At 37.2% G+C, this 22,644-nt stretch overlaps 1 protein-coding gene across 4 annotated transcripts in view; it reads left to right on the top strand.

Annotated features, from left to right (window-relative positions):
• METTL8 (methyltransferase 8, methylcytidine) overlaps positions 1 to 17,512 on the top strand; it is a 30,513-nt gene extending 13,001 nt beyond the window's left edge. For all 4 annotated transcript variants that reach the window (XM_054069334.1, XM_054069335.1, XM_009555582.2 and 1 more), the window contains exons 4-10: positions 2,405 to 2,796; positions 3,373 to 3,422; positions 5,838 to 5,901; positions 6,235 to 6,374; positions 9,648 to 9,754; positions 9,850 to 9,915; positions 11,059 to 17,512. In XM_054069334.1, the coding sequence (XP_053925309.1) occupies positions 2,405 to 2,796; positions 3,373 to 3,422; positions 5,838 to 5,901; positions 6,235 to 6,374; positions 9,648 to 9,754; positions 9,850 to 9,915; positions 11,059 to 11,273 (1,034 nt within the window). In that variant the 3' untranslated portion in view covers positions 11,274 to 17,512. The remainder of the gene's footprint in view (positions 1 to 2,404; positions 2,797 to 3,372; positions 3,423 to 5,837; positions 5,902 to 6,234; positions 6,375 to 9,647; positions 9,755 to 9,849; positions 9,916 to 11,058) is intronic.
• Positions 17,513 to 22,644: the final 5,132 nt, after the last annotated feature.

Here is a 22,644-nt window from a genome sequence, read left to right as displayed (position 1 = left end):
AGTTTTGCAATTAGATGCTTTGGAAAATCTGGTAGTCAAGCTACTTAAATATGCAGATGGAACAAAAAATTGATAATAATACTCTGCACCTGCTTATTACACAGTGGAGCAGGAATGACCAGTGAAAGTATGGAAAGTAAATTGTTCTTTCACTTGAACCTATGTAATACCATACCAATATGGTTTGAAAGGCTGACTTTAGCCATTGCTTTCTTTCAATTCTAAAATCCGAAAGCTTAATAGGAGTTTATGTACAGTGGTTCTGAGCAGACTTGTAGAAAAGTAGTGGCTGTAAAAAGTAGTGGGTGATAATGATTTAAGAATCTTTCAGCAGAAGTTTTTTATAGTGAAGCTGAGCACTCTATGAATGTGCAGCTTACACTGTTGAAATCTGGTATATTGGACCTCAGTCAGCTTTACACTTATATTATAAAGCAAGTCTATACGATTACTCTGTATGGCTGAGTGTTGCCCTTTAATAATACCGTTGGATGTATTAAATGTTAAATTTAAAAAATTATGCAGATTTCTAGGACAAGGCATTCTGCCACCTCCTTGCCACTTCCCACTGCCTGTCTGTGCCTCTAATGATAATTTTCAGCCTTGTTTATCTTTGAAAAACTGTAGCGATTTAGGAAATAGTATGTTAAGGTTTAAATGAGAATAGTAAGAGAAATGCACCATGTATTTACTCTGTGCATTTATATTAAAAGAACTAATGGGTCAGTGTAAGAGAGTGCGGACAATATAAAAAAAGCAACACATTACATGATGTACACTTAGCAAGAAGTCTCAAGGGTAACAAGAAACAGTTCTGTAAATGCTTTGGGAATGAGGGGGAAAAAAGCAAAGGATCTGGTTTGGTACTTGGGTGGGATGAGGAAGGGAAAACCATCAACAAAAGGGATGTGGAAAAAGCTGTAATTCTTATCTTTTTGTCAGCGTTCCTTTGAAAGGGTTAGCTGCAGCTCAGTGGCTGGGACAATTAGTGCTGGTTAGAAAGAGGAAAGATATTGTTCTCCTGCTGAGAAAGAACAGGTTACAAAGTGCGTCCATAGAGTACATGGATGACTGGGAAAGCAGAAAAGAGTATAGTTTTTTTTTTTAAAAAAGGGAGGAGGGAAAAGAGAAGAATCAGATAATTAGCTTTAATTCCTGGAAAAATGCTGGAAGAGATAATCCAGAGCTTGCAGACACTGGGTTTGGAAGAACAAAGGAGATGAATACTGGCCAACAAATATTTTTCAAGAATAAATCATGTGAAATCAAGTTAATTTCCTTCTTGGAGAAGGTTGGAAGCCCTGGGGATAAGGGAAAAACAGCAAATGTCCTGAAATTTATCCTTAGTCAGGCTTCTGACTTGCTTTACTTGACATTTTCACAAGCAAGTTAGGCAAGCGAGAGCTAATGACACTGCTTTTGGGTGAATGAATGCCTAGAGAGATCCTTTCAGAATGGAAGGCTGTGCTGGGCAGAGAAGTGTTTTGTTCCATGTCCAGTTCTGCTTGGTATTTTCATTAGTGACCTCGGGAAATGGGAGACTTGAAGATGATATTGAGGGAAGAGATGTTTCAGGTGTGGTGAAGAACAGGATTAGAATTCAGAAAGATCTGGACAAATGGTGGGGAAAAAAGGATCTGAAAGTTACAAATTTGATAAAAATAAATGCAGAATGCTTAGGAAAAAATCCTTGAAAAGAAATACTAGGTTGTGGAACAATTAGCTAGGTAGTCATTTTGCAGAAGAAGGTCTGAGTGTTGTGGTGAATCAGCAGCTGAATCAGCAGTGTCATGCTGTTGCAAAATGGCAACCTGGGAGTTATAAACAGGGTTACAGCCTGTAAGCCTCATAAAATATTTCTTTTGCTCTGCGTTGATAACGCCTTTACCAGAGCACAGCACCAAAAAATAGTAAGACAATTGGAGAGAATCTAGAGACAAAAAATAAAAATTCTCAGAGGTCTAAACGCCATGACTCCCGTGGAAATCAGGAGAGAGTTTAGATAATCTAGAAAAGAGATTGTTTATGAGAGACACAGTAAAAGACTTCAAATAAGTAAATAGATGTTGCTAAGAGAAGTGATTCATTTTTGCTTTATTTGCTTGGTTAATGGGACAAGAATTATTGGACTTAAATTACAATAAGGGAGTTCCAGGTTAGGTAGTGGAAAAGGTTTCTAACTGTATGGATGGTGAAATGTGGTGATATATTACTGATGAAAGCTGTCATACTGATGTGAAAGGTGATATTTTAGGAACAAGTTGGACAAATTTCTGTGAAATTTAAATGTTTACATTTTGGGAAATTATGGGGTTTTACACTGTAAATTTGGGATCCAAATTCAATGTTGCTTTACTGTATCTTGTAGCTAAGCTCATATTCATGTGTTTTGTTTCAATTTCAGATAAATATGAGAGAGAAGCCAGTAAATATTGGAATGAATTTTACAAGACTCATAAAAATAACTTTTTCAAGGATCGGAATTGGCTGTTTCTGGAGTTTCCAGAAATTCTTCCAGAAAGAAAGAGAGAAGAGTTGAAATCAGAAGAAAGATCTTCAGAAAACACAAAAGTTAATAGTACAAAGAGTTTTTCACACAAAAAAGAGATTTTTGAGGAAGGAGAAAAATATTGCAGGAAAAATTATGAAGGTGGTTCTACTTCTGTTCAAGGAAATGCATATAATAAAAAACAAGCAAAATCCCTTACTGACAATCCGCACGGTGCAAACTGTGGAGAAGAGCTTGGCAGTATAGAATCCTTCCCTGGGAGTGGTGCCACTTATAGAATACTAGAGGTAATGCACTGCAAATACAGAACTTCACTTAATTGCTCGAAAGTCTGATCAAGACAGTTAGTAGCTATCAAGAAAGTAAATACTTAGAATTTGAAATACTACATTCATTTATGATAGAAAGTTTAAGAGAAACCTAGGATCTGGGCTTTGGTTTTCCTTTAAAGTTTCTCTCAAATCACAGTTTTGAGCAGATTGGTGGGATTTCCCCACTCCTCAGTGGAAGTGGGGTTTCAAATTTCCTATGGAAAGTTATGTCTTAAAGTGCTCTGTTCTTAAAGTACTCTGTCTTAAAGTACTTGATGCATTCTCACCAAATGGTGAAATTGGACAAGAACGTTGCATTTTCCTATGCAGTTTGAGAGATGGATTCTCTCTTAACGTTAGGAAGATATTGAGGAGAAAAGAGATCATAGAAGTTATTTGGGAACTGTGGTATGAGCTGTTTATACCTTTTCTGTTCAACACGTGTTCAAGTTTAGTGTTTTCTATCCACCAATTAATTTAAGACAAAAATAAAAAAACATGAGTTTTTATTTGCTCATTTATTTTACCTTTTTATTTCTCTTCTGATTTTAGGTTGGTTGTGGTGCTGGAAACAGTGTCTTTCCTATTTTGAAAGTTCTGTGGTATGTAGTGCGGGATTTTCAAATACAAACATTCTATTCTTACCTTCCTTGAGTTCTTCAAATACTGGTGCTAGGCCAGTGCTGCGGGAAATGTTGAGCGGACTGTTCTACAAGCCTGAAATTCTGACTGCTAGCAGACCAGATAATGTTGGTAGACTCCTCATACTGGTCAATCCTAGTCTTGAGGGGACCATATTTGCTGACAAGGTTTGTCTTCAGGTGCATTCAGAATGATTTTTTCTAGTTAATCTCAGGCCAGTGAAATATTCTCTTAAATGTCACCATAAAGCTACGAGATACCTCTTCAAAAGGCCAAAATCAGAGACAGTAGATTTTGGCATGTGATGTACTCATAAGAAATTGTTTTATTTCTGGATTTGTCTGGTAAACTTTGTCATATTGCTTCAGGTTTTAGTGTCAAGGAAGGCACAAGTCCTGTATTGCATTACTTAATTCCTTGAAACATCTTAATCTACTTAGCTTCTGGTTTCAGATAAAGCTGTTAAGACAGCATGTCCTCCCTTCCATATAGGCAGGAGGGTTTTATTGGAAGTCTGTATGTATGAAGGATTGAGATAGATTTCTTTTTATTCATGCCTCCAGGAGCTTGAGTATGGCACAACTGGTTATTCTGTAAATGAATTCTGATTGCTAGCATCACCGCTGTACAAAAAATACTCCATTTTGCAGATATGGAAACAGCAAGCAGAAGTCTAGTGATGCACCAGGGTCATACATGAAACTTATTAGTCTTAGTAATGCATCTTTATCCTACAACTAATGCTTTGCTTTAGACAGCATGTAATGAAAGGGGAGCCCTTTTTCAAATGAAAAGTTCAGAAAGTAACACTGCATAGGGAAAGGATATCAGGTGTCTGTATTAAGAAGACAAGATAAACTTTTTATTTTCCTCACAGGAGACATTAGTCATAAGTTGGTATTTCTGAAAATTAAGAATCCAGTCAATTAGGTATTTTTTCCTGCAGATCTCTATTCTTATGCAAATCCTTCAGTCAGTCACGTTGGTTGGTACAGTGAGCAACTCATGCATTTGTCTTGTATATGTGCTGATGGAAACATCTCTTATCTCTTAGCAGGCCTGACTTTATAGCATATTTGGGTTTACTCTGAATTTAGTAATGTAAAAGTTGTCTTTTGTATGCATATAAAAAGAAACCAGTACCAAGTATGAGTGTAGCCTGGCTACAAAAAAATTTTCCACTTAGGTTTGTAATGTAACTTTTGAACTCCGTCCTATTGCTATTTTTTAATGTAATGCATCATGAAATCACCCTCCAGATCAAGGCATGTCTTTGTTTTAAGTTGGCTTTCTACATAGCTACTGTTCTGCTCTAAAAAAATTGAAGTTACACCCTAACAAGTCAATCAGCTTAACCTTTTCCAAAGGACTCTCTGGGTCCTAAGCCTGGCTGCTTGTCCTTATCCGTGATAAATATCTACACTAATCAACTCTCGTGGTAGGCACAGAACTGATAAAAGTTTTGCTCAGCAACAGGGATGGAATATATTTTGGTCCACCAGGGTTCTCCTGTTGAGCCTTCAGCTGTGTATACTGTGAGATCTTCTAGGCACTGCCAGAGTTCATTGATTTCCTTTCTAAAGAAACTGCCTGTCCAAAATCTCAGGTATTTTTTTTGAGAGATCATGAGTTGACCACGAGGTCATCCCTCAGTAGGTTTTGAGGGGCTTGCTCAGTTTCTCTTAAAAGTGTTTTTTTGGAGGTGAAAAAAATTTATCCCTGGAGTTACGAGTATCTGATCAATGGTATGAGGAAATTTGCAGCTGGCTTAGTCTTGGAGGAGAAAGGAAGGGAATACAGCACTACAGGAAATTCTTATTCATCTGGGCTTGCAAAACAAAGGTGATAATGGAGGGAAACAACCAATACTGCTTAATCTAATCAACAGCACAGCAAGAAGGCACATGGGAACCCAAACCTCTGCAGAACTATGGATGACTTCTGCAGCTGTGCACCCCTGCCCAAATCGTGTTGCTAATTAAACTGCATATGTGGGCTAATGATAGAGACTTAATGCAGTGCTTCAGTAAAAAAAAGTGACCTATTAATGTGCATTTATGTAATAGAGCACCAGGACATTGTCATCAATCCTAACAGCCCTCTGTGACCTTCTTTCTTTTCATTTTGATTTCCTCCCTGACAAGGCTATAATTCTCCTTTTTATACTAACTGCCTGTTGATATTCTTATGAATTTGTCTGCCCTATTGGTTCATTACAACCTATGTGGCTTTCCGTGTGCCAGACATCAATAAGGCATGCTTGATCAAACCTGTGGAGAACCCTGAAGGGCCCTCTGTAGTTCCTTGAACACCGATGTAGACTTTAATCTTTTACAATAACAATTTTTTAACTGATGTTGGGTTTGTTTTCCTAGCAATACACCTGGAACCTTTCTATACTGTTGTGATTTTGCTTCAGGAGCAGTGGAGCTGGTAAAGGTAATTCATATGCTCGCTTTAGAGTACCTTATAAGCCTGTAATTCAGGAGGCTGCCAGGAAGCCGTCTTCATGAAAAAGAATATGAGGGCTTTGACAACTTTTAACTGAAGTTTTCAATATTCCAAAGAACAAAGTCTTACTCTATGCGGAGAGGAATGAATACCATCAGTGAGCTTGCTTCTCAGCTTGAGTAAGATACCAGACAGAATAGGCTTTTATATTGGATGTTTTACAATGCTGAATAATTGAAGAAAAAAAGTTTCTTGAGTCACAGTAAACGTATTAACTACTAACTGTTCTCTCTGTGCCTCTTTTCATCTTTTTCCTGACAGTCACATTCGTCCTACAATTCAGCCTGGTGTTCTGCCTTTGTTCATGATGTGTGTGATGATGCTTTACCCTATCCTTTTCCAGATGAGATCCTGGATGTCATTTTACTTGTCTTTGTGCTCTCTACTATTCATCCTGACAGGTAAATGAAGACTAAAGGGCAAAGCAAATGGGTTAAATCACTTTTATCACTGGAGGTTTTCAAGGAGATTATCAATCTTTAATTTATTATTTAGTAAGCTACAGTATATATAAAGCAAGATATTTTAAATGCTGGTCAGGCCAATTCATTAGTGAGCCTCCTGTCTCCATCAAAACACAAGGGTTATATTGTAACTAAATACATCCCTATTAAAATAAAATTACAAATTAAAAACCAGACTATAATATTCTAGAAGGAGATTATTTTTAGTGATCAAAACAAAACATTCATGATTTAACACCTTACAATGTGTTGATAAAGACTTAAGTTGCTGATTTAGCCACACACAAATGCTTACATTTACAAAGGCCTTTTAAACCAAAATGTATTCAGAATTTTGTAATCTGTTTGGATTAAGAAAACTTGATCTAATTTTCGTGGATAGTGTTATGTTGAGTGCTTGTTAGCCTTGTTAATAATATCTAATGAACCAAACTTTATGACTGGAGACTGTCTGTTTGTGAAAATGACTTTTTTTTAATGGGAAAGTGCAAAAGAGGGCATGTAAGTTAAACACCTTGACTCTTCCTTTAACTAGATCATACAAAGGGAAATGCATACTGTATGTGTGGTAATACATTTATTACTTTAGGAGTGTCATTAAAATGGGCTTGGCAAACAGAACAGTAATTGCCTGAATCTGATAACTGTTTCCCTGCCTAAGTTATTAATGATTAGCTTCACAGAAAAATCTTTCGCATATAGGATATTACTCCTTCCTGTTTGTTTAGAGATGAGCACATGAGTCATGCAAAGCCTGGGTCCAGATTTCAAAAACAATTCAAGCAGTAGATTTCAGATCTCTAACTGCAGTGATGCTGCCAGGAAGAAATTGGACAATAGAGACACATTCATTCAATCGCTTTGCCTGGAGAAGCAGTAATCAGAAATTCTGTCAGAATTTCTGTGGATCTTTTCCTATTACTCACTTGAGAATGTGTTGGTCTTTTTTTTTCCCTCCCCATGTCAGCATCTAAAGTCTGACATGGATGCTTTCGTGTGTGTGTATCTACACTTAAAGATTTCAGTGTAGTTATCTGTGTTGTAAGACCCACTTTCCAAAGATTTGTTAGTCGTTACTGTCATCTCATAGAATTAAAATGACTACATAAAGGCAAATGTAATCCAGATTCATTTTGCTCAATATACATTTTTTTTCTGGAAACTTTGAAAGTGGGAAATGAAAAAGAAAACCAAGAGAATCATGATACAGAAATCATGTACTTTAGAGACCTGGAAAATATACATGGGAGGCACACCTTTGTATCTGCCACAATTGTTACTTAGTGATTTCTCTTCAGGCTGTTGTGTTTATTTTTTGATAATTGCTACTCTTGTACCCCATTTTTAACACACTTCAATTCTGCTAGAAGGCCCCTCTGAAAGTTTGTTGCAGAATTTGAGAGGGATTAAACTTTATTCAAGCTATATTATTAATGTGCTCTAGTCCCATGGGATGAGATTTCTCTTTTTCCACATGTACATTTTGTACATTTTCCACATTTTCCACGTGTACATTTTTTTCATCGTACACAAAACTTATGTTTATATAGGCAAAATCTGTAATTCTGTGCACAACTGCCTGTCTTGAACAATCTCTTATTCTTAGGTAGTGCTGCCTTTTCTCTCGATGGCAGCACACTTGGTTGCCTGTGTTGAGCATGAACAAAGAGGACAACCTTTAAAGCACTTTGCTTCCTCTGAGGGAATTCCATGCTTAAGAGTGTACACTGCTTTTTGTTCTTGCTTGTTTGTTTGTAGATATGATCTTACTTTCAGTTGAACTGCCTCCTGATTCTATCCCTTAAAAATCAAGGTAGAGTGCCTGCACTGCTCTTGCTTGAGGACTGAAGACATTAGTGCTTGAGTTCTGACATTCTTGGGCCAAGTGGTTAAGGCCACCTCAGAGACAGGGATGGTATAAGGATGTTCTCTTGGTACACACTAATGGTACACTGATTTTGTAAAGTTAAGTAGTACTTACTCTTTAGCTCTTTTCAGATACAGCACCCTGCCTTGCCTTTCTATTAATTTTGTATTCAGCCTGGCTCCATGTCTTCTACACAATCTGTCTGCTTCCTGGTGGGAGGAGGGATTGAATTAAGCAAGTGGATTTTTCTGCCTTGCAGCCTGCCAGGTGCAGACTGCCTTTTGTGATCTTTCATGACTGTGCAAAACCTAATCCTTTAGTTTATTCTGAAAGAGTGAGACAAACCAAATCCATTATTCATTAGTAACGTATTTTGCAGAGTAATGCAGGTGTGTTTATAAGAAGCTCCAAGGTAAAGTTAAAAAGAGGAATGAAGATGCTCTGGTCTAGTGAAAGGAAAAGAGTGGTGTGTATGGTACTTACTCCTATTATACCTACAGCAGACTGTTGTAATCTTGATAAGGAAAAGCTGATGTTAGATACCACAAAGATTCACGAACTTGTCAACGTTTTTGAGGATGCAGATTTTCTTTCTCTAGCTAGCAATATCTCCAGATGGAGTTCTGCCAGATTCCTCTTCTGAGATGCAGCTCAGATTCTTCTTTCCATCCTCAACCATTAGGCATGGAGATACTGATTTAGTGTGTATGATCAGTATCTCCATAAAGAAATCGGATAAGTACTGTCTGCCTTGCAGGCCTTTGATTTGCTATGTACAGCCAGAAGGCTCAGTCTCACTTGCCAATGCATAGAGCTAACCGTTCATTCTTCATAGCCTCAGATAGCATCAGAGGAGGTTCAGATTAGACATCAGGAAAAATTTCTTCACCAAAAGGGTTATCGGGCACTTGCACAGGCTGCCCAAGGAGGTGGTTGAGTCACTATCCCTGGAGGTATTTAAAAGATGGGTAGATGAGGTGCTTAGGGGTATGGCTTAGTAGTGGACAGGTATGGTTGGTCTCAGTGATCTCAAAGGTCTTTTTCAACCAAACAATTCTATGATTGTTTGTCATGTATCTGCCTGTCCCATGTGACCGATAGACTGTGTTTTATCCATTCTTGAGATTTTCTTGAAGTGAAGGAAAAGGGCTCATTTATAATTTCGAGATTGTGTTCTCTTTCATTTCCTTTTAAATTTCTGGTTTAGAGGCTTTTTTGTGAAGTTCTTCCTGTTCACTAGTGCCTGGCCTTAATGAAGTTTCAGAAATCTATGTATATTCCAACCATCTAAAAAAAACCAATTATGTTTACAAATTTCACCTGTATCCCATCTTTTTTCTAAGGATGCAAGGGGTTGTAAATAGGTTGGCTAAACTACTGAAACCTGGAGGAATGTTGTTATTTCGAGACTATGGAAGATATGATAGAGCCCAACTTCGTTTTAAAAAAGGTAATTCTTGGACCCGTTTGTAGTTCACTGTTCATTTTAATTCTTTTTTTTTTAAAAAAGTGACATTCTTTTTCATTACTGCTCTAATTTCTTAGGTCATTGCTTGTCAGAAAATTTTTATGTACGAGGAGATGGAACCAGAGTGTACTTCTTTACCAAAGGTATGAAATGGTGTAATTTTATAGAAAGGATTGAGTGTTTCTGGAGACTATTTGGGTTGTAAAAGCTGATCTTAGAACAGAAATTTAAAGAAGGTTTTAATGGCTTTTTAAATAAATTCTCTGTTTTTACAAAGCCCAAAGCTCACTATGGTAGGAGAATCATTCCCTTTATGTGTGCACTTGTTGCATCTGGGGTCCTGAAAGATTACTTGCAGACATCGCTGGAATTCCTCTTTGTCTAAGCATCTAAGTGGTATGCTCAGATTCTGCTGTTTAAAGGAGTACTTGATTTCTTTGTTGAAACTGAGATAAACGTGCTTGAAAGGGCAGTTAGTAGCAGTGCTCTGATAGTTTGTTGTGCTGTGTTGGTCAATCTGAACTGTGAGTCTGCTCTTCATGCAGGAGCTAAACTGGAATTCCTGATTGTGGACACTGTTGCTCTTTGCCCATTTGCTGGCTTGGTTCTGCTGACAGCTTAGATTGGTATATTTTAGCCCAACTACTGGAAACTGTGAACTTGAGCATCACAGTATTTCTTTTCTGGTTTTGTTTTACCTTCTGCAACTTAGACTCTAAGCAATAGAGGTGGATCAGGATTTGTTCCAACCTGAGTAATTTTAGAAGTGAGAATGAGGATCTGAGACACGTATGGGAAATCACTTGAATTCCAAGAGCATTCTTAGTTTTTAAGCGCTTCTTTTGTTCTTACTCCTGACAAAGAAGCTTAAAGTTTTCCAGTGGTGTCTGATAAGGACAAAATTATGTTGGCATAAATGTGTGGATTGTCATTTGGCAAGTGAAATAATTTTATCTTGATAATATGCAAACAGTGACTACATGGCTTGCATTTGGTTTTCCTTAACTCTGGCATACTGAGCCCTCTCAAGAAAGGGGATCTACGAATGCCATGAGTGATAACCACTGTGGTTTGGGCCTCAGCATAACATTTTTTACTGTAGTAATAATCAAGAGCTGTGAAAATGAATTTCTAACAGAACTCTTACAAGCAGTTTCCTTGATCTGCCAAATTACAAACCAGATTCAGTTCTATCTTTGGTTGAACTGCAGGTTGTTAATTACTGCATTCTACAAATGTTTGGGTTCTTTTTTTTAATTGCAATAATTCTTCATATGGGAAAACAGATGAGGTATGGAACATGTTCAACTTGGCTGGATTAACTGAAGTACAGAATTTAGTTGATCGACGATTACAAGTAAACAGGAAGAAAAAAGTGAAAATGCAGCGAGTTTGGATACAAAGCAAGTTCCAAAAACCATTGTCATGCTCTCTGAATAATCCTGAAAAAACACCGAAAGGCACCCTTACAGATAATGGTACCATGAACTCCAGAAACTGAAGCAAATTTGAGTATGTATATTTCCTATAAATCTTGTGTTAGCCACTGAGGAAGAAATATATATGAATTGTATTCCTGAAGAAGAAATATATTGAACTGGAAACCTTTCCTGGATTTTTTTTTTTTTTTTGTAAATATACGTGTATGAAAATGAACTGGAAAAAAAGAAAAAAGCATTTCTGACTTTTGCTTTACATGCAATAAAGGAGTATGCATTAATCTATTTATAACAGTGACCAGGCACTATTTTACTTCCTTGAGTAGGAATAGTCAGTAAGTGTAATCATGTATCTTGTTCCTGTTGAAATTCACAATATGTAAAAAATTTTAGACTGAAGCATAATTTTTTCAGAGATATAAAGAAACAGAATATCTGCTCTCACTATCACTGCAAGCTGTGCCATTTTAGTTTCTGAGTCTTGTCTCTTTTAACCACTGTTTATCTTTGTAACTGTATTTCCTCTTTGGGTGAAATCTCTTGGCGCATAAATAATGAAGACAGTCTCTTTGTGATTTGCATGTAAGTTGTTGTTTGCTACTAGCTGTGTCTGACGTGCATAGGTATCAGATCAGTAAATGACTGGCATCCCCCACTGTGATTGTCCTGATCCTCTGAGTCTCCACTTTCCATCTACATGTTCATCAGAAACATGCCAAACTTTGAGTTTCTGTAGCAGCTTCGAGACACATACATCGTATTTAAAGTGCCTTAGGTTGTAAGCTTAACATCATGTAGCCAAAATGCCAAAACAGTTTTGAAACCAATTAGTTGTTAACATTTGCCTGGATAAATACACACATTATTTTTATTCTGTATCAGATACTCCGGAGGGAGGAGTAAAAAGAGTACAGAGTACATTTCATTAATATAGTTATGGGGTAATATATTCACACTAAAATGGCAATCTGCATGACAGCGGAGATATTTTTGTTGTTTACAGACAGAGGTTTTCTTAGAGCCTGGGTCTTAGCAAAATACACAAAAGGTTTTGTCTTGACCCTGTGGAAAGACAGTAAAAGGACAAGACTATGCTAGTCTGCGAAGTGCTTTTAAGAGGAAACCAAAATGCAAACACTGGTTTTGGATGCAGACCACTATACTGAGGCTGTTGAGCTAGTATTCAAAGATGCCACTTCTGCTATTTAAGTGTCATTTTACAATCGGTTAGCTGCAAGGATTACAAAGCAAGAAATAGGTGAATGAATAAAATAAATCTCTTACTTCAACAAGGATATAGAATGTATGTTATCTATAACATGCATGCAGGTTTAAGTGCTGTTAATATAGTGACACACTCAGAGGCTCTTTTCTTGCTTTTGTTTTAGTCTGAAGGGTAAGCATGTCACAGCTGACAACCCATTTTTTTGTGAGTTGTTAGCTGGTAAGTTAAGAAAACTGATTGTCTTCTATAAAAAATAAACAAATTACCTAAATTTAGATGCTAAGTATCTTCATCCCCTTTGACAAGATGAGAGACCTGCTTCATTTCCATAAACCCAGATCTGTTTCAAGACTGAGGTACAATAAAGGGTCTTTGAGTGTGAGATCTGATCCTGCATTTCTGGTGTGTTCTAAACTCCCACTAGAGTAAGATACTGTTTTATTAATTAAGTGGCTTAGGAAGCTCTGGTTAGCAGTGGCATTATTGTAACTTGCAATAAAAACTCTTCTGCTATAAATCAAAGGTCAAAACATAGCTGTGTTTCTTCAGGCCCTAAATTTTAAGAAACTGTAACATCTGCGTGGGAAACGTTTACTTAGGTTGCTACCCTGTGCTATTAATTGTGACTTCTGAGTATAGCTCTTCGTCTAGTACAAAGCATTTTCAGTTGTAGAATTTTCCAGAGGGGTGTGATGGTGATGATAGGCTTTTGAGCATCGAGCAGTCTTATTCATGTGTGTGATGTAGATTTTCCATGTTTGCTTTGGCTCTCACACTGATATGTTGACTCTGGCAAGATTTTAATATGCTGTGTTGTTAGTTTAACAAAAATGTGACATCAGAAGAAACCAAACCCAGAATTCTTGTACAGCCTTGAGCAAAATTGGCTGTTTCTTTTCCACACCTTGCAGCATAAATATTGGCTGCCTCTTTAAGAATAATGGTGCCTGGTTTAGAAGTAATAAGATCAGCTACTGTTTGTAAGTGTAGAATATCCACTGTAAAGTGAACTGTAACTAGTCTGAACAGCTATAAGATTGGTAGAAGGGGAAATAGACAAAGACATTGTTCCTGATAAGAACTTTTGGATCTGGGTAAGACTTTCTGTATTTTGGCTTTGTGACATTTCAGTTTTTAGAAAGCTTAATCAAGGACGTTTTTAAAATACCTTCAAATTATCTGTATTAGTTGGGAAAGCTAATATTCCAATATTGGCAAAAGAAAGGCAAGTAGAAGTACTGAAAGAAAAGAGATGCAGACAACTATATTGGAGATGCAGTTTAAGATGGCTTATACTTAATTGATTGCTGGGGGAAGAAAAGATATTATAAAGCGTGCCTAGTATAGAAAAAATCTCTAAGTTTCACTTTTGAAATGTGAAATTATTTTAATTAGCTCTGAAATATCTAATAATATCAATTAATAGAAATAAACATTATATAAATACTGAACATTTCAATTGCTAATTGCAACTGATTTTGTTGTTTGTTTTTTTTTTTTGTTTAACATGACTTCCTATGCTGGTATAGCACTTGTGAATGTATAAAAATGGTGATGTAGAGAAAGGTAATCTTGTTAGAATTGAGCTTTGCCTTCACTGGCTTTGTTTGGCTTTATCCATAGTGTGTACTTTTTGCCCGTCTCCACCGGTACTATACACTTATGTATAGGAACACATGAGAATGGTACTTACTGTTTTGGCCCTTGCTTTTAGTTTTTAAGCAAGTAAAAGACAGATACAAAGTCAAGAAAGTGACCAACCTCTTTTCCTACACTAATCGTGAAGTGCCTAGTCAAAAACAATTAACTGATATCGAAAATGTTGGTTTTTTTTTTTTTTCCCCCTTGGTAACAGCAAGTGCTTGTGCCCTATCTACAAATCCACTGCAACCGAAATGCAGGGAAGATGGGGAGACATCAGGAACTCTAGTGGGACTAGGGAAAAGTTTCTTGTATTGGAAACTGCCGTTTCTGGTTTGTCTTTTGCTTGCAACAGCTAATCTGCAGATTCTGCTATTTAATAAACTGACTAAAAATTTGTAGCAAATCATCCTGAAATTTGTATTAGACACCACTGGAAATCACTGGAGACAAACTTTGCTACTTCATTTTTATTTACGGTGTGATCTTTATTCACTGCTTCGCTGTGCTCTTTGATCTGTTGACATATCCCTCATTTCCCTTTTTTCCTGTGCATAGCAGACATGAAGTGGTTTCCACAGGAGTTAAATACACAAACATTTGCAGTAAAGTTTGCTGGCTGGGTTATTTCTGTGATCAAAGCAAGAGAGTTTTATTTCCTTCTGTACAGAACAAATAGCTTTTTGTTTTTCTGTGAATGCAATGAATTGTGTAGATGCTAAATTAATATAGTGATATTGCTATATTTTTTATTATTTTAAGCCAAATATACCTTTGAGTATCTTGTTTGTACTTGCAGTGATAATGGTAGACAGATCATACATAAGCTATTTCTCCTTCATACATCATCTTCATAATGGGTGGTTAAACATAGCTGTTGTTAATAATACAGGTCACTTTGCCTTTCAGTATGTATAAACTTTACTCTGTGTTTGAGACAGATTGGACATGAGCAGTTTTTTTCATCGGTTATGTGCCAGTTGCCCTCCTCTTGAGAATCAGCCAGAAATTGGACAAGCCTAAGTCTGCTACAGGCATTAAAGTTAATATAGTCAGTAAGAACTACACAGGTTGCCATGAGCATCTGAGCAGGTTCTTTGTCATGTCTGGACTGGGCTTTGAGCTGAGAAGGGAACTTCTGTGTCCAGTGACTGTCCTCCATGCTTTGCTAGTACCAAGCAACTACAAGAAGAACTTGCCTGATTTGGAAACCAGAGCCATACAGGCAGGAGGGGAGGAAGGTGAAGATGCAGCTCAAAGGCAGACAAGTGACAGAGTGAGTGTTTCCTCTGGGAACTGAGGTAAGAAAGAAGCATGGGTGGACTGACAAAACGATAAGAATGAGATGCATATCTGACCAGGGAACTGCGGAAGAGAACACCATGAGCACCCTATAGGGAGGAGATGTATTAATGGGAAACAATGTAGCAGGGTGAGTACATTGGGCCTAGGAATGAGTAAAATGAAATAGAGGAGGCAAGAGGAAAAAGGAGATTGGTCTGTCACAGAAATAGGGTGAAACCTGGGTAAACAAAGAAACTGGGGTGAGTATTGGAGGTAGAAAGACCTACCTTCGAAGTCTTTTTCTCCCAAGTGGTACTTGGGAGAAAATCATAGTGTAATATTGTAAGCTTTGTCTTTTATCCATATGTGCATAGTGTAGTTCAATTTATTACAAAGATGGAATGTTTCATTTTTTTTACCTCATACGAGCTATACACGTGTGTTTGCAACAGTGCAGGCAGGTTTATGATACACCTGCTTTTGCTTTTTCCTTAGGGAATAATGTTTTTAACTTCTTTCAAGTAGAATTCTCTAGTGACAGAAGGTGCATTCCTAACCTCCTGGGAAGCAAATACAAAAGAATAACAGAAGTGTCTGCGTCCTGATAGTGTTCACTAAGGTAGGACAATTGCATTTACTCCATATGTTCTGATGTCCCATTTAAATCAAGACCACATCCGCTGATTATCACCTCGAAGTGCCTTCCAATCTCAGTGTCTGTTATACTTGCATCTGCTCAACAGACCTTAAATGAATTTGTATAAACTAGAAATACAATTTAAAAGGAAAATAGCAGAATGATCTTTAGGTTTTAGCTGGGATTACAACAGTCTAGAGAAGGAATATGTTTATTATTTTAAAATACCCTCATGGTTGCAGGGGGACACTCACCCAAGAGGCTGAAAATTTAGATTCTTTGAGGTATGATGTACATCATCAAGAATATGAAACCTAATGTTAGCTTAATATTAGCCAAAGGTATTTTGTCAATTGTTACTGTGAAAAAGAAGTTACAAACAAGACAGTCCTATTTTCAGAGGATGTTCTATTGATCAAGTTGCTACAGTTTTGAAGGAAACATGAAGGATAAATAAAGCAAGTGAATTAATGACAGCTAAAACCCACTGATGACATATACAAGTTAATAAATTCTCAAAGAGTCATCTGAGTATTCCTGTGTATTGAGTTAATTAAAAACATAGATGTATTGGTATATGCTGCTAGTTATAAAAACAATCAGAATGTCCCAGAGAAATGAAAAATGTTCATGTAAAATCAAAGAATCGTAGAAGTTCTTGAGTTGGAAGGGACCCACAAGGATCATCAAGTTCAACTCCTGTCCGTGCATAGGACAACCTTTAACATTTGCACTGTGTGTCTGAGGGCATTGTCTAAATGCTTCTGGAATACTGTCAGGCTTGGTGCTGTGACTGTTCCCTTGGGGAGCCGTTCCAGTGCTCCACCACCCTCTGAGTGAGGAACCTTTTCCTAATATCCAACCCAAACCTCTCCAACACATCTTCCTGCCATTCCCTTGGGTCCTGTCATTGGTCATCAGAGAGAAGAGATCAGTGCCCACTCGTCTTCCCCTTATGAGGAAGCTGTAGACCACAATGAGGTCTCCCATCAGTCTCCTCCAGGCTGGGCAGACCAAGCAAATTTAGCCGCTTCTCATACAGCTTTCTTTCTAAACCCTCTACATGAAGGCAGGTTAGGGAAAGCAATCATAGACAATGTGAAGATGGCATATAACATTATGTTTTAGTATTTAGAAGGTCTAGTTTATCCCTTCATGTGATACAAAATGCAGGGTAAATTAGTCAAGTTGGCAGGCAACAAACCCGCATTGATAAATATGTACAGTATGCACTATAAAAACAGGAGAAATCACAATGTTCACAAGGCTAAAAGATTGACGAGTTACCAAAAATAGGTTATATTAATTTTTCCATTTTTTGTTTTTGTATGTGTGAAAGGGAAAATCCACATATTTACTGTTAAAGATTTTAAAATGCCTCCAATTAAAAAAAAAAAACAAACAAAAGCAGAGCAAAACCTACCACCCCGCTCCCAAAAACCCAACCCCAAAACCCAACCAACAACAATCCTACAGCCTTTCTCATTACCTTTTGTGAGATGCCAACATTGCTCAGTAGTAGAGCTTGAGAGTAAACATGAATACCAAATGGGTCTAGTTGGCACAGTTCACTGAATTAAGAAAAGACTGGGGGGGGTGGAGGAAGTTGAAAAAAACAGAACATACTCATTGGCATGACAACATGTAGTCCTGTAGCAATCATAAAGCAGTTAGTATTTTATATAGAGTGACAAATTCAGTACAGTGCCTGAGAGGGAGAGAGACATCAGTCTTACCACACTTTCCTATCACTTGTGACAATATCACTGTAAATTGGCATCTGGAAAAGCCAAAAGCCAAAACCCAAAAGTAATTGGTTTACTAAAAGTGCATACAATTGATTAATTATGCTTGGGTCAGACTGGCTGTATTGGAGGGTTTCATTGCAGAGCCAACATTCATTTTCTCTTTCTTTAGTGTCAGGCAATCTCTAGCCTCCATTTCCTCCCAAATAACAAGTGCTCTTTAAATGGAGGAGCTGCATCTTTGAACTTCAATAAAAGGGTTGTTGTGCAGCGTAGGATTTAGCAGATGGGCTTAGAGAATCTGAACCTACCACTAGTCTTTTATTCTATGCTAGGAAAAGCTTTGCCATTTTTAATGGCTCTGTTTGCTACATACCCTATTAAGCACAGTAGTCAGATGTCATTCTCAGGAATCGGGCAGCTTAGTTTCCAATGACATTGATTACACTCAACAGTGAGAGGATGAGAAAGAGTGGTGGGTGGAGGAGTGAAAAGACAGTGCGAGGCATTTCAAGGAGGAGGTTTGCACTCCAGCACTTGCATGTGGGTGACAATCCCTCTGAGAAACAGTTTTTATTCTGAAGTGGAACAGAGTTGAATCTTCTGTGCTCACTTCAGGTTTAATTTCCATCCCCGCAAACTACCAGTGCAGCTTGTAGTTAAATGTGCATTTACTTAAAATGAAGAGAAAATAGCAGTGGCAAGAAGCTGCATCTTTAGAATGGAGCTGTGATTTCATGGAGAGAGACACTGGCATGTTAATCCCTGTCATAAATAGGTGTAATTCTCAATGGCAATGCTAAGCCTGTTTATACAGAGTCTGAGCTAAATCCAAAGATGATACACAATGCTGTTCGAAATCAATCATTTAATACTTTTTAAATTTTTGTAATCTAACTACCAAAGATGTTTGTATTAATAAAAATGGTGTGACAAAGCTGGTGTTGTCACTGAGCATGACTTGCTTTGAGATAAAAATTATGACAAACACACTCAATCTTATTTTAGATAACGTTTTGTCTTGTTATTTAAGAGCAAATATTAGTCAGTTGATTAAATACTTGGTGATAGTTATCAAACTGTGAAATAAGGTCTTCTTTTTAAACCTGAAACAAACTGAGCTAGGTTGTACCAAAAGAGAAGAACAAAATCTTGCTGGTAGTAAGTCTAAGTTCTGTTTTACTGAAGTTTACAAGGAATCAATATAATCAACAAGAACCTTGGTTTTAGTTTCTTTTTATTTTGCATGTGCTTATATTAATAACAAATGAAAGCAGATGAAAAAGGAAACCGCATGGCATACATTCTGCAAAGCATGTAAGTACTATTATGTTACTTAAGATATTTAGCAAATGACCAAAGCTTACTCTTGTCTCACATCAATTGACTCAAGGCAGAGTATCAGAAACAGTATTTATTTTACTTTGAAACAATTAATGTTAATAAAAGGCCTCAAGGTTAAACCTGAAAGAAAAAAAAATCTTTGACCCAGATTCCCAAGGTCATTTATGTCAACGTAAGTCCAGATGACTCCTGAACTCTATGGAGTCGCTTCAAGATGTTAATTAGTTACTTGCTATTAGAATCCAGATTAGCTGGTGCAAACATATAGTACAAAAATATTCAGTCAGTAAGAACATCTACATTAATAATTAAAAAACTGGATTAAAAATCAGTTGCATACAGGCAAAAGCTTTGTTCACTACTCCTACTTTGCTTAAGGATTGAAATCTCGTTTGGGTTCAAGATCTATGTCTGCTCACATATCTGTGTATATATTTTAGTGTAGGATTTTCGGCACTTTTTTCTCCTACAACATTCTCTAATGGGTAGTAAGTATTAAGAAACTTGACAACCAAGTAGAGCATGGTTGATTAAGATACTGATTTACAATAAAATGCCTAAGACATGTTCATTTTCACTATGCTTCTCTCTCAAATACTTGAGAAAGTACCTGTGAGAAACTATGGCTGTTCTTACACTTAACAGTCCTTTGAAGTCCAAAATAACAAAAATTGTGAAGAAAAGATTGAAAAAAAAAAAAAAAACAGTAAGGGAAAAATGGCTTTTTAAAATGCATTTTTGGGAAGTGAAAATGCATATTTATGCTTCTTTATCTTTTTAGATTTCATAGAAATTGTATTACTCCATTACCAAAAGATTTTGCATAGTGGTATGTGTTTCAAAGGAAATACCAGTAAAGCGGTATAATTTAAACTTATATTTTGCCTTGGGCTTCCATTTTTTTTTTTCAAAATTGTTTATTCTCCTTTTCCTAAACCAGTCCATCAGATTAAAAAAGAAAACAAACATCATAACTCTCTTTGAAAGCCAAAAATTGTTGATGATAATGCAGGCAAATATTAACTGAGTGTTGTTTTCAGTGGATTTTCCTGCCATCTGTGAGATCAAGAATGGGACAGTTTCATCTGCTATGTTACCTGCACAATTTTTAGTAGAGGTATACTATATGTATGATTGTGATTCTTGTAATTGTCATGTGCTTGTTTCCAGCTCCCCTACTTCCTGTTTTATGTTATTAAGCCTTTGGATATTCCCAAGCGAAATTTAACTAACTATTACTTATGTATTACTTACATTATCTAAATATTACTATTTGTATTCATAAAGCCAATGAATACAAAGTTTAACATAAATCTCTACGTGTAACTACATGAACAAGGACAGCTTCAGGCCTCTTGGTTTTCATCCTCAGCTTGCAAGGTGAGATCCGCAATGAGTGTGCAAACTTTCCCCAGGGGAGCCTAGAGCAACTTTTTTTTATCTTTCTGAGTGTGCTGCCAAGTATTTTGGTGCACCCTGATTTTTTTTTTAAAAAAGCACAACGAAACAGTTCTTGCCAGAGAGAAGCCTAAAGGGTTTAGATGATACACATACATATATACGCGCGTGTGTGTGTGTCTATAAAAATAAAATGAGAGCATAGAGAACATCAGCAGGCTGGGAGGTAGAGAAATGGAAATTGGCCGGCATCCAATTAAGGAAAAGTCCAGGCACGAGAAAAAAGAAATTCTTTAAAGAGATATTTAATATGAGGTAAAAGAGAAAGGTTGTATGCTTAGAAGTTCTTCGTAAAACCAGTGGTAGTATGGGAAGAGAAGTAAAAGTTATTAATGGACTTATAGGTTTTGGTCTGGAAAAGTGTATAAGCCATAACATTCACTGGTGGACTTCCTGAAAAGCACTTTTATAAAATAGAGGCCTGCTGGGGATCCACATTCTTCTGCAGTCAGTATGGGTGCTGAGTCATCAGGAAAGTTGGCCATTTGGTTTTAGGTTTCTAAATATAGAGATGAACATTTAAAGCCCTGATCTGGGTGCAGTGGATGCTTGTTTGCAGCTTTGGTGACCTGAATGATTTCATTCTTAACAGTGCTCATATCAGAACCAAAGCTGTGCCTGCATAACATGTACTCCTGACAATCGTAGCTCCTATGAAAAACAAAAAATAATTAATCAAAACTAAAAAAATGACAAAAAGAAATATAGAACGTTAAGTATCAGTCTCTGCTAAGCATCAAAACTCTTAGGATAGCTCATGTACTCTTGCTCTGTGCAGAGGAGGTGGAGCAAGTAGGCTGGGGGAGGGAACAGAAGAGCAACCTAACTTAAGGAAGGAAGCATAGGTTAAGCCTTAGAATGGGAGAATTTCAAGTATTCAGTTGGGTTTTAGCTTGTGTTCAGGGAGCAAGGAGTGTGAGTTTGTGGGAGTCTGCCTGGAAATTGTCAGTTCTCTGAATAAACATTATCAAGAGAAGATTTGTACTAATTTTACCTTTGCAGTTGGTGTACTACACCAACATTCAAGATGTAAGCTGGTGGATTTTTTTTATTTCTGATGAACTTCTGCACACTTTGGTCTGTTTGTTTGGGAACTTTGCTGAAATAGGATCTTATTTGACATTCAGAATGCTGTGACAGGGAATCAGAATTACAAAAAGGCATTTTCACTTTCACTGTAGATAAATTTGTATAATTCAGTATAATATAGTAGCAATTCCTCCTTCAAAAACAAGGTTTTACACTGATAATTCAGTGTTCTCTTTTGACAACATTCTGTGCCTTCTTATCTGAAGACATGCTTGCTGAGTGCTTCTCTACCTGAAAATGTGAGTAAGGGAGGAGAAATTCTGTGTGGTCAACAGTTAGGCCAGTTTGGCTGATGGCATACATTGCCACCAGTGGAGATGCGCGTTTCTGCTGGGCAGGCGCTCAGCCATTGTGCCATGGCTCACTCCTCGTTCCCTCTGCCCACATCTGCTGCTGCAGAGTATGTGCAGCGTAGGTGCTTTCTCCCCACTTGACTCCCAAGGTCTTTCTTCCAGGAAAGTGAGTTCTTGAATAAACTGTGGGGTCTGCTGGTTGTTGTTTTGGCTGGCCAGGTGTGGCTGAGAGGTGGGCAAGTGCCCAGCTCTGCTTTGAGAGAAGAAAATACTTCATTATGTATATTGATTACAGTCCAGGTAGGCAAAACTCTTGGTGATTTTTGAATTAAGGGAAGGACATCTAGCAAGTGGACAGCAGCAGAGGAAAGACTGTTTTGAGGGAAAATATTGGTTTTTTTAAACTTGATATCAAACTTTCATCCTGAGTATCCACAGTGTGTTTCAAGAGCTATTTTTTATTGGTGAAAGAGCTGGGAACAGAACTTCTTAACAGAAAAACAAAAACCTTGTAGCAGTATAAAGTGATTAAGCGCTAGTCATTGCATCTGCCCAGTGGCGGTTCACGTGCAGCTGATTGGCTAGTCAAAAACATAAAAGTCATTACCTTACTATAAGATGAGCGCTTCAAAATGAGACTGTGCCCTCATTTTCTGTGAGAACTTAAAACATGAAAAATTTGAGGTTTTAGAAGTTAGTCAGCCGTATGTAAGTTAC

This window comes from Cuculus canorus, chromosome 6, assembly GCF_017976375.1.
Source record: "Cuculus canorus isolate bCucCan1 chromosome 6, bCucCan1.pri, whole genome shotgun sequence".
Taxonomy (NCBI): Eukaryota; Metazoa; Chordata; class Aves; order Cuculiformes; family Cuculidae; genus Cuculus; species Cuculus canorus.
The sequence above is the reverse complement of the archived record's forward strand: the minus strand, read 5'-3'. Positions and strand labels throughout refer to the sequence as shown.